Source organism: Sparus aurata, chromosome 22, assembly GCF_900880675.1.
Source record: "Sparus aurata chromosome 22, fSpaAur1.1, whole genome shotgun sequence".
NCBI classification, from domain to species: domain Eukaryota; kingdom Metazoa; phylum Chordata; class Actinopteri; order Spariformes; family Sparidae; genus Sparus; species Sparus aurata.
The window spans coordinates 15,980,802-15,993,417 of record NC_044208.1 but is presented as its reverse complement, the minus strand read 5'-3'; the positions used below and the strand labels follow the sequence as shown (position 1 = coordinate 15,993,417).

The 12,616-nt window shown below is 39.3% G+C and overlaps 1 protein-coding gene across 1 annotated transcript in view; it reads right to left on the bottom strand.

Annotated features, from left to right (window-relative positions):
* The window catches only part of enpp1 (ectonucleotide pyrophosphatase/phosphodiesterase 1), a 37,265-nt gene that overhangs the window by 19,850 nt on the left and 4,799 nt on the right, over window positions 1–12,616 (bottom strand). Inside the window, exons 3-11 of the mRNA XM_030405802.1 lie at window positions 8,796–8,856; window positions 6,438–6,535; window positions 6,276–6,355; window positions 3,571–3,690; window positions 2,104–2,213; window positions 1,930–1,995; window positions 1,759–1,831; window positions 1,238–1,346; window positions 80–211 (exon numbers count right to left, since the gene is read on the bottom strand). Coding sequence (XP_030261662.1) covers window positions 80–211; window positions 1,238–1,346; window positions 1,759–1,831; window positions 1,930–1,995; window positions 2,104–2,213; window positions 3,571–3,690; window positions 6,276–6,355; window positions 6,438–6,535; window positions 8,796–8,856 — 849 coding nt within the window. The remainder of the gene's footprint in view (window positions 1–79; window positions 212–1,237; window positions 1,347–1,758; window positions 1,832–1,929; window positions 1,996–2,103; window positions 2,214–3,570; window positions 3,691–6,275; window positions 6,356–6,437; window positions 6,536–8,795; window positions 8,857–12,616) is intronic.

The window sequence follows — 12,616 nt, the reverse complement described above, 5'->3', positions numbered from 1 at the left end:
ATCAGCACCACTGGTTACAAACTGACACTATGTGATGCTACAAAGCTACAAAGGAGGGAAGATATTGCTGGGAACTTACAGGAAAAGAAGTTCTCTGGGAGGCGACTGGGTCTGATGCGAGCAGCTGGGCCTTGGATGACAGAAAAGTCAGCTGTATTGTCGATGTAGCTGGACACGTATAAGGCCTTTTCACATGAAGCCTCCTCCATGCCTGTGACAAATTAGAAAATATTAATTTGTTTTCAGTTGTTTATTGCAAATGGCAAAGATGTGTGATAGTTATTGCCATGATGGCATACAAGGTGCAAAGTTTGTGCACCATTTCTGAATTAAGAAAACAAACAGTATGACTTCTCTTTTATTTCCCAACGCTAATGTTGTTTAACTTGAATGTTCTCCCCCTATACAGGCAGTAACATTTATCTTGTCAAAAATGTGTCTTAAGATATGTGCACTAGCCCACAAGATTTACAGTATAACATCTGTTGACATCGTCTCGGGTGTGACATGTGACATCTGTCTTGTCCTTAATTTACTGCAAACACATAATTAGCAATGTATGTATCAAAATTCATCGTCTTTGAAAATTCTGTCTTTGATGAGGATAGCTGGGTATCGCCCTGAGCCACACTCACTCCTGCGCATCGATCTTTAATATACATACAGTAATTACAAGACTAAACATATGGTCTACATATGTACAGAGAATCTTCTCATCACAAAATAGCCTCCTAACATACCACTGAGAACAGTTTTTTCTCCTAGTTTACTCGTACATAGCAGACTCATTTTTCAACTGATTTCTCTCAGGCGTGTGGTTTACTCCTGCAACAGGTGCAGTGACTCAACCAAGTCAAACATTTGAAGATGACACTAAGACTCCATAGTCCACCTCAGTGGCACGCAGGCTCTAAAACGATGATTCGTCTTATTACTGTGAAACCACAGAGATTTAGAGAGGATGCACAGTATTTGTTTGTTGCTAAGCAAACACACATTTTGACTGAAAGACAATGAAAAAGACAAAAACACTCCCCAAAATACTAAAAAAATAAATACAAATAAAAAAATAACAATAAAATAATAATAATAATGATAATAATAATAAGAAATACTATCCTTTTAATTGCTTTAAGTGTCAATTTATTTCTCATGGTACCATTTAAAGAATTTGTTTCCTTTACACATCTGTATTACTGATAACACTTTGTGTGTCACAGCTGTGTGGTTATCTCACCGTGATCCGATACAATTATCAGGTTGACACAGTGCTGCAGGTTTCTCTGAGTCAGGCCATCCATCAGCGTGCCCAAAATCCTGTCCACATTTTCCAAGGCTTCCACAACCTGAAGGCACAGCAGCATTTAATGGTCAAACAGGGCAAATGGTCAGTGTGTCAGGAGAATAATGTTCAGAGAAACTACAAGAACATCATAGACGCACCAACAACTTTCCTTGATGTTCCTTTATGTTTTCACCAACCTTCCCTCACATATACAGTGCAACCAATGTTACCACATGTTCCACATTAACTGTACAGGACGTTATGTGATGAAATTTGAGCCTTCTCCATGACAACAAAGCAAACTCCATGATGATGAAGATCATGATGTGCAAATAAAAGATGGATAAAAAATCTAGTCAGTTGAAGATTTTAGCTAGAATGGACATTTTGACTTATTGACTTTTCCGGTCTGATGTTCTTTCAGGTAATGAACAACCAGATTATAATGGTTTAATGTTTAGTGAATGTCTGACCTGTGTGCTCGCTGGTCCATAACGATGTCCGGATGAGTCAGGTTCATCGAGGTACAAAGTGTAGAAGTCAGGTCTAAAATTCCAAAGACAACAGTTGAGTGTAATGGTCTGTCTTTTCTGAAGGTGACTTTCAACATAATCTTAATAATGATAATAAAGAACATGTAATACCTTTGTCCCTGAGGTAACTTGAGCCATTCAAACAGCTTGGACACCCTCTTCTCAAATGTAATGCTCCTGCACACCAAAAAGAAACCATGTTATTAAGAAATACATCAATACATTAATATATTGTCATTTCTATAATGAATTTAAATGTATGTAATGTAACAGCATCACTCTTACTTGTCATACACCATGTAATAGTCTGGGTGGGTGCCATTGATTGCCACATCAGAGCCGGGCCAAAAGAAGGTTCCTGTTTTCAGTTTCTGTCGCATGGCAGTGATCCAGACCTGGGGAGGGGAGGGAAGAGAACAACAGAGTAGAGTAGTGGCGTCAAGGAAAAGGGAGAACATTAGAGAGGAAAGGAAAATATGTATACAAGGGAAAAGAGAGGAGACAAAAGTGTCATGTAGGTTCATGATTAATTCAGACACATTGAGCTGTAATAGACTAAATGCCTTGTTCACTGATCTCACAGCAGCAGTGTTTAGTCCATTAGTATAAAAGTGTCATCCCTTACAGCTCAGTCAAGACTGATGGAAATTTAACTGCACATGTTTATGTACGATCAATATTTATTCGATTGATCTGCACATGTTTTAATTATGCAGCAGGCTTGTAAGCACGTTTTGGCAGATGCACTAAGTTGTGCGGGCTCATGATGAAAGAATGCTTTCCAGGCGTCATTGTTCATCCATTTTCTTCTTCCTTCTTGGAAAGTCATATCGCTGCTGTATGCAGCCTGTCGCTCAATGGAGGAATGAGATTTAAGAGGAATACCATTTAAAATGGGGACCACAAAATGTTTAAACAAGCACAACTCACAGCCCTCACGAGCTGTCATTTAGCATGAGCAGAATCCATAATTATATCAACAAGCTCATTACGTGGAGAGCTGATTCAGAGCAATAAAACTCTGTCTAAAAAACTCCTGTCTCCTGCTGTTCACAGACAGAAAATTACAGCACAATGCTTCATATTTCTTACATAAGACAAGTTCCTTCTAACGATTCATGTCAGGTTTTCCACAGAATTAGGGTGTGTTAACCTTGACACATTACAGAACAATACAATCCTGCTCATGTGTCAGGAAAATGTTATGAAAGTAGTTCCTGTGCCCTGCTGTTGAAATAAATTCTCTTAAAATGTATCAGAACTGTTTCATTAAGGCCCAGCTTTGGGGTTTTTAAGACTGATATTGTCTGAACAGTAGTGCTGGGGGAAATTAAGACTTGATTCCTTAGATGCATTGCAATTCTCTCATAAAAGATTATGTCTTGAAGCAGAAAAGTCAATGATCACACATTTTAAACTAAATTTTAAACACTGAACTTGCATCTAAGAATCTTGTAAGACTGGGTTACAAGTTCCTGAAAGCTGAACCAATTGGATGGTGAAGGGAAAAGGACTTAGAACATTAGAAAGAACACTGTGCAAGTTTCAAGTTAGGCAACTGGTACTTGATTGCCTGGGTCTTGCCCCAAGATACATTTTATGAGCCTGTTCAAAGCATTAGATCTTCAGTTGGGGCCTTTCTGGCTGTTCAAAAGTCAAGGCACATCAAATCTTTGGTGCCTTATTTGTCCCCTACTGAACAGTGAGTTTGCACCTTTGTACACAGTACCTAGGTTGCAGGGATTCACTTACTGGCTCTCCTTGATACCATTTTGGATTTAATTTTTCATCAGTTTTCAAGCTGAAGAATGCATCTTGCGTCACGTCATACATTTTGTTGTCCACAATCCCATGAGACTCGGGATAAAGACCCTGCAAGAATCAGAGACAAAAACATACAATCCAAGTGAGTTGTTTTCATACTGCGGCTGCATGGATTTAAAGTGATTACCTCCTCTCTCTCATCCTTCTCTAAACTAAATACTGCTGGTAACCGCTGCAGTTTATTCTAATTGAAGGATTTGGTTTCAACCAAGAGGTTAAATCCACTTTGTGAGCCCCCCACTCCTGCTGCTGTTCCTCTCAACAGGCACATGAAAGCCATTAGGCCTCAATAGTGACCTAAATACTACTGTGTAGAGCCGACACTGACTCGACAGCCGCAGGGAAAACACCCAAATTCATTACAGATACATTTCATAGGGAAATGTTTTGCTATTTATTCCACTACACTACTGGTAACTTTTGCCTTTACTTTGAAAGTTTCATATAAAAAGCATCATACATTTCTGAAGGATATGAATTGTTAAAGGATAACTTCATCTAAAACTGAAAATTCAGCCATTATGATCCATGCTGATGGAAAGTTTGGTGAAGTTGAAGTTTGGGAGTTTTTTAGCCGGGGGTTTTACAATGTACAAAAAAACAACCAACCCTAAAAAACCCAAAACAAAAAATGGCTTTGTACAGTAATCCAGCTCTCCAGAAGCCACCAAATTGATTTGAAAAGCTGTTATTTGCACAGTACGGCCGAAATCTTCTTTGTAGCTCCCAAGCTAAAAGTGTTTGCATGTACCTTGTTTGGATAGGATGCATGAGATCAACCGTATGCCGAGGATCATAGGGTTGATCTCATATGGTGTTATAATATGGTGACCAGTTGTAATATGGTGTTGTGTGAGTATGTTGAGCCTATAAAGCCGCTTCTCTGTCCGCTGCAGCTCCGCTCTGTCTCTAACAGAGGAGGGAGAGAGAGAGAGAGAGAGAGAGAGAGAGAGAGAGAGAGAGAGAGAGAGAGAGAGAGAGAGAGAGAGAGAGGGAGAGAGAGAGAGAGAGAGAGGGAGAGAGAGAGAGAGAGAAACCGCTGCCTCATCAGAACTTCACCACCACGCACATAGATGAGATGTGACAGTGGAGCGACTTGAACCTTTGTGAGTTATAAATCCATTAACATAACTTCCTTGTGGGGACTAACAAGTCGCCTTTCACTTATTCAACGTGCTTTGAGTCATATTTCAGAAAAGTGCCCATTTGTGCTTGTTAATGACAGATAAGAATAATCAAATATGACAGCTGTCTGTGTCGGCTGTGTATCTTGCCTCCAATCTTAAACTTCTTCCAGATATTGAGTTTACTGTGACTTTGCTGTTGTAAACATTGCTGTTCCTACTTACAGTCACAGAAGTCATTTCTTGGGTTTGTCACATTTTTAGATGTGTAAATATATGATAAAATAGCCAAATAATAAACCAGCGTTGCAATGCTTTTTAAGAATTGCAGCTGTATTGCATGTCTTCCAAACCTCAGTATTATTATAATGTGAATAAAATCATGTTGACAATACTTAATTGACACAAAAGAAATAGCAATTGCGTATCACTTACAGCTACACAGGATACACAGCTAAGTAGTTAGCTTTCTATAAGTACTTTTTTAAAATTAATTTTACATTAATTAATCTACATATTATGTAATTAAGGCCTGAAAAAATGGGCACCTACTGCCCTTTTCTGACTTTGAGCCCCTGCTCCTCTATAATCATGTGCACGTCCCTACCGAGGATGTATATAACATCTTCTCAGATCAATTCAGGATCTCAGAGCTCTGCACCTGCACCCGCTGTATGGAGCCATTTTATATTTTTTGGGTTGTTTTATTATTTAATGTTTTAAAACAAGTCCTGAGCTACGTCAGTTAGATAATGCTGCAACCTGTTTTGCTGTGAAACTTCAGAAATGTTTTGTGGACTACGAAACTTCACCTGACTTTCCATTAGCATGGTGGTGAGTAGATAAAACATAATTTTCATTTTTGGGTGAACTTATCTTTTATTGATGGTTTGAAATTAGAAGTTTCCTCACAAACCTCATGAAAAGTATCGCCTACTCTGGGCCTCCCATCACATTTCAGAGATCTATGAGTTTTTAATAGTTTCAACCAACAAATTTCACTGCACTAATTTCAGATGCCTAGTATTTTTTAGTTCCCTTCTAAACATTTTCACTTCAATAATTGCCCATAGAGATAAAATTATCCAAGATTTCACAAAGAGAGTAAAGATTGAAAGTCTGAAAAGTATATACATTTGTGTAGCAGGACTTATTTTTTTCTTATTTATTCTACCATTAATCATCTAGTGACCCCTCAGATTTATCTTGTGACTCATCATAGGGGGCCAACCCCTTGGATGAGAATCTATCATAGTTAAAACAAGCTCCATCTCAAACATCTACTACAGTAAAATACTACTTACATGTTGTTGCATCAATATTTTTCATCAGAATGAGTACCTTTTGATATTTACACCTAAAGCAAAATTTGTTGGAAACAGTTTAATCTAAGTAGGATTTTGAACACAGGACTTTTACTTTTTTTTGTGTGTTGTTCATCCACTACTGTAAAAACAAGGCGGTGACTAACTCCTACCAATGCATCAACCCCAGACCAGGGACACTTACAGTCACAATGCTGTAGTGGTTGGGAAAAGTCTTTGTGGGATAGACAGGCCGCATGTATGGTGTTGTTGTCCCGGTGTTTCCTGCAACACAGTCATGTTTAGTCACACCAAGATTCATAGAAAATCATGATGAGTTACAGAGTCAACAGTGTTGGTTACTTACGTAACTTGTTGATGACAGGAAGGTGGCTGCTGTGATCCTTCAGGTACTCTGCCCTGAATCCATCCAAAGACACCAGGATGAGAGGAGGCCTGGAAAAACTGGGCAGGGGGGACAGGGGAAGAATGATTCTTTGAGTGGCTACTGAGGTGGGTTTGAGAATGGAAAAAGGAATAATTACTCAGCAGGAGAGATTGTTATCATTGGCACCAGTAGTGTTGTACAGTAGGTCGGTGTAGGCAGAGTACAAAGCAGCTCTTTGACTAAGCAGGCAAGAGGAGAAATAGGGACCACAGGAAGAGAAGTGGAACTCTACTGGCAAGAAATCAAAGACTATCAGAGTTTTGTTGGTCTCTGCAGTTTTCTTTGTTCCCCACAGTGCAGCAAGGTCCCCTCCCAATTCAGTGGAAGCACCACATTGTCATTATCTGCAGGAGTTGCACGTTATTGCGTCGATAGTTGTTTTTACAGCAATCGAACTATTGCAATGGTAACAGATGCACTGTTGTCGGAAACTTCTGTGATTTATCCTTCCTGTTTCTATTATGTTTATTCTGTTAAGTTTTCTTGCCACTTTAAAGGGTAACTCCACTCATTTTATGCATGAAGGTGTTCATAAAGGGCTTCGGGAGTACCACTGAATATGCGAAAAAAGTTGTATAAAGCCTGTGTGGGTCCAGTGGAAGCTGCATGTAATCTTATAAACTGCTTCAAGTGATGTCACTCAGTGGGTTAGCTGCATTGTGGGTAATGTAGGCACCACAAAAGACTATATAGTACTTTTTTCACATATGCAGAAGTGTATTGTTAGAAAAAACAGAGATAGTCTGGTTCTCATCATCAAAACACAATGCACACACAGTGCTAGACACTGCAGATTACACGGGGCACTGAAACTTGGCACTTTTTTAGGTATTCAATTATCTAAATCAAAAAGCTTTTCTACAATAAGACTATGTTTGACTTCTCATTTTTTAAAACTCTGATGCATTAAACAGTCTGGCATGTTGTGTTTACTAAAACTTTTTTTTACACTACCTAAAGTAAGGCATTGTAGAAAGTTGTTGTTGTTGTATTAGCATCACCATGCAGGTATTATACTGGTACCTGTATTGTGCCTGAAAACCTGCATTGTGTCAGAAAAAGAATAACATCTGTACTGTATGAATATAAATTGTAATTAAAAAGTGTTGCAATCAGCATCTTCTAGAAAAACGTCTTCTTTGGATGTTAAAAACAAACAAACCACACATTAAAATAAAAGTGTGGTTGGCCAACAGAAACAATATAAACAAACCCAGCTGAATGAGTGACTTTGATATATGAAAATACAGACAACTTTTATTTTGTTTAAAGATGTTTTCGAAGCAAAAATAGCGTCATTCTGAGCCACAGGTTTCCTTTCCATAGTCTAATGAGTCTGTCTGGGGTTACTCCCTTACCAAGACAGGAAAACACATACACATGTGACCACACACTCATCTCTGTGAACAGACATACCACCACTCAGCAACACATGCCTGATTAGTCATTAGCCTGGTTTCCATAGGGATACTTTTTCCACCTCGACAAAAGTGTCATAAAAACAAGAGTCATGTGTTTGGGTTATTTACACACTTCGATTTTTTTGTCACCATTTTTTCTCAGTCACAGTCTTATGTCCACTAAGAACTGCTTACTGGGGACAATGAACTCGACCCAACATACCAGGATAACTGTGGGCGATACAGTTGAAAAGCTTCATTCTCAGCACCAAAACATGCTGAAAGATAGTTTACAAATAGGAGGAGAATAGTGTGGGAAATTGAATAGTTTTGAATTCAGTAATCAATGTTCGGTAGAGAACATATCAAGATATGAGAGAAGGGGAGATTACCTTTCACCTATGGTGTGAGGGTTTGTTAGTGTTAGGAACAGGTCAGAAAGTCATATGAGGGTCAATTCTCTTCACCTGAGGTAATAACAGGAGGGTAGATAGGATGACATTATATTCTAATAAAACAAAAAAAGAGTCACTGCCCTGGGAAAGGCATGATCAACACAAACTTCAGGGGGTCATTGTTTCGGGAAGGAGTAATTAACAACTGTCCTAGAGTACGTAACCACTGTATTTAAGTGAGAAACATTTGAAGACTGGAGAGAACACTTTGGGTCTGCATGCTGCATGTATTAAAGAGATCTGATTCATCACACTGAATCTAAAATTCTTTTGAGAATTAGCAACTCTCTACCTCAACAATGAGAATTTCCCGTACAAGAGATGGTGTAAAGCATACTAGGCCAGCTGAGATTTGAGGAATTTTTTCCTATTAAAATCACATCATGTCTCACAACAGCAGAGAGAAAAGAGTATCGCATTACCTAGGTGGACACTTCGGCTGTTGAATTTCGACATCGGCCTCATTCAGCCAGATCTGACCTCCTGATGGAAAGAGAATGGATTGTCAGTGGGAAAAATGGTTGCATAAAGTGTATTTTTGCTGTCTGACGTAATCTGTCTGTAAAACATGGTGCTGATATCAGTGAGCAACAAATAGAGAATAAGGAACCAGACCTATTTAGGAAGAAAAGGTTGATGTTGCAAAATGTTTGTTCTTTCTGTTCTGTTTTAATCTGATTTTGACGCAAGCTGTTTCCATTTGCCTCACACATTTGGGTTAGGGTCAATATTTATTGATAGTTTGGAGAAAAAAAAAGGAAAAATAGTCCTGTGTGGGTGTGGTTCTGGCAGCTGTCATCAGATGTGGATTTAAAAATCCAATCTGGCACACAGGACTATGGTGTCACCTTTTTCCACTAGGCATGGAACAAAAACGGAGAAACAATAATCTCTCATGTGAATAAACACTGTTAACTTTTTCAGAGTGTCTTGTGTTCATGTAGGGTCCCATCGCTCAAACTATGTGGCCTTTAGGTCAAATTTAATAGGAGTCTTGAGTCATTTCACTGGCATACAGCAGGAAGCGGAAGTACAGAAATGCCACTCTGTCATCCACATATTCATGAGATGATTTAAGACAGAGAGAAACAGAAGGTTTCCTGTGCATCCTGGCCAGCAGAGTCTTTCCACTATTTTTTTGGAGCTAGAAGATCTGCGCTGTGAACCACATGAATATGTTGCGTAAATGCACAAATGGATAACAGCACACAGAGACGCCATGAACAAAAAAAGAAAAACACAACCATCAGATTTTAAAGCCAGACTCTGTGGTGCACAGAATGTGTTGACACGCAACAGAAACCATCTGGAGTTTGTTCTCATGGAAACAAAACATGGGAGAAAAAAAACAGCTCTTCTTAAAGAGGAGTGATCATCTCATATTTGTAACTTGAAACAAGGGGCATCATAATCTCAGAGCCATCTATTTAATGTAAGAAAATGTAAGAGAACTACAGGGAATAACAGAATCCCAAAAAACATGTTTAAAACCTGAATTAATCTGTTATGTTATATTATAGTAAATGTTTTAGTGCACAGCTGTGTTTTTAGGTATACATCTAGCAGACACAGAGCCACATTAGCTTTTCTGACTAGTCTAAAAATAAGACCAATTCTAAAACAGTCATAACTGAGCAGAAATTAACTAATAAGGATGAACATTGTCTGAAAAAATATGGTGCATATTATAACTGCTACTTGAAATCACTAGTGATATAAACCAAGGTAAAACAAGAGTGGAAAACTGGGCTGGCATGTGATGCTTTCTCGTGACCTCATGGGGAGGCAGACGTAAACCAGATGGAGGTTGTCTTGGTGCAACGACTTGCTGTAGCAATGCGGTGAGAAAAAAACAAAACAAAAGCAGAAGGCTAACCGAGTCTGGATGAGTGGGGAAACGCGGTCGATTTTCTATTTTGTGGCGAGAACTGGAGGTGTGATTTTAAGCTACAGTCACCAATAGTGTGCTAGCTAATGTTAGCCTTAAGGGCTAATGTCTACTGTTGCTTGGCAGCTCCATCAGCTCCTCTGGGCTTCCTCTCTCATTAGTTGTTGTAGTATGGCCACGATACACCCTGATATTTGAATTTTAAAAATGTAAATATCCAATCTGGTTGATGTTATTGGGGCCCAATGAGTCTGTGAGCTGTTCAGGGGGCTTAAGACTGGACCTGTTGTCTTTACAACAGCAGGACCATCAGTAAATACCCCAGGGAAACACTGGGAGGGTGGAATTTGAAAAGTTGCCAATTTTCGCTTCAAGAATTTGTCAAGCACTGATAAAATCTGAGTGGCTCCCAGATCATTTGGGAACAAATTGTTGCTTGAGGAAGCTCTGGGCCACCTCTGTCGCCTTCTATGTATCTACCTTCCAAAAACATCTGTCAAGCCTGCTGCTGACTGGACCCATGACAGAGCGAGTCTTAGCAAGTTGGTGAAAAAGCCCCTCCTCACTGCCTCTCGAGGCCAGCGGTGTGGTTTGGACTGAACACGGGGATGCTTCGTCTCATGAGACAAGTTGCTGTGGTCTGTAATTTACGGGAAAACCCACTCTCAGTGTTTTATGCATACTGTTAGCCTCTAGGAAGAAGTCCTGGGTTATTTTTATTTCTTTTCATCTTACTCCAAAGGCCTTACCAAAAAAGCAGCTTCATGAAAGATGTAGAAGTTCCAAAAAAGCTGCATAGATGTGAAAAATCTGGGTGAGTGAAAAGTCAAAATTTATGTTTCCCATATGTCTTTCATGTCAGCTGGGTAGGAAGTATAAGTTAAAGGGAAATGCCACAGCAGAGAGAGCACCCCGCCCAGGCTGGGGACAGCTGCCCACAGGCACCACCGCTGCCCCTGAAATGGAAGAGGGTTGCAACAAAGGGCACACTGACGCCGCTGCCCACGTCCAATCAGACGGAATCTATAGCTGCAGTAAACATGCCAACCCTGGGTGAACATTCCTGTCACGCTTAAAATGTGTGTTTATGACGTGCGTTTTGCAACAGTGGGCTAAAAAAGACTGATCGCACCACCCTGTCAGAAACATACCCTGTGAAGTCATATGCAGGATAACACTCGTTTGTCTGTCTTTCACTGGTTGGTAATTTGATCCTAGTTCACTGCTGCTTTAAAGACCGGAAATTTAGAGTTTCTGAGGGATCGCCAGTGGGATGTTAGCAGCCTTCTATAATAGGTACTGGTAACTCAAACAGCATGTCTGCATCCTCCTCACGGTAGCAAGATGCTAGTACTAGTAGATAATTGTAGTGTGCGTGTAGTCTACTGAATAAGAGCTCTAAAATGTCAACTGAGACCGTAATCTTTGTCTGTCTCTCTACTGCAGCAGAAGTGTCTTCATTCACTGCATTTTTACATTGTTTTTGTTACTATATGTCTGTAGAACTCTTGTCCTTTAGATTTCAAAAAAGATGCCAGGTGGCAGGCCTGGTTTCTGAACAAACAACATTTTCTTTTTAGTTTCTCATGAAACATCATTAAATGTGGTGGATGCATCTTTTTTCTCTCAAAATATCTGCTAAACCATGTTTTTAAAAATGTAAACATTCATTGTTGATATCATGTATCTATTATGGGAAATCTGGATACAGTGTTGTAGGCTGAACCGCTCTCATATAAAAGTTTCTTAGTGGTGAATTAAGCCAAAAGAGTTTACTTGTATGTAAATCACCTGGAACTTCTGCAGTGTGCAGCCCACAGAGTGTGTAAACCCGAGACTGAGCGGAATGTGTGGCAAACGTCCAGTTTAGCCCTCTGCTAACAATGCATGGGAATAAAACAATTTAATGGTGCAACTCATCTAGACGTTCCACCTATTATCAGACTGTAGTTTATTGCCATTTTTTATTTTCTTTATTGGCATTGTTGAAGGGTTGTGACACTCATACATGCTAATAAAGCATACACCGTTTTTCAGCCACTTGTGGTAAATAGTATTTTGTTGCAGGTGTGCATCGTCTGACTGGTTCACATTCTCCACATTTGGGCACTGCAACTTTTCTTGGCAAATTACTGTCATCTACAATACCTTTCAGTTATTGTCTTAGGTATAGCCACATTAACTATCATCTTTGTATGTGTTAATATGATTTATTCAATTTCTAATCACTCAATTTCGAAATACCATGTAGATTACAGCCAGATTTGAAATAGCCTTTGAATTTCTCAATTTTTGTCATAAAAACGCAATATTGTCCTAAAGATAGTTATTTTTGGGCACAAGCTTTTCATCAAC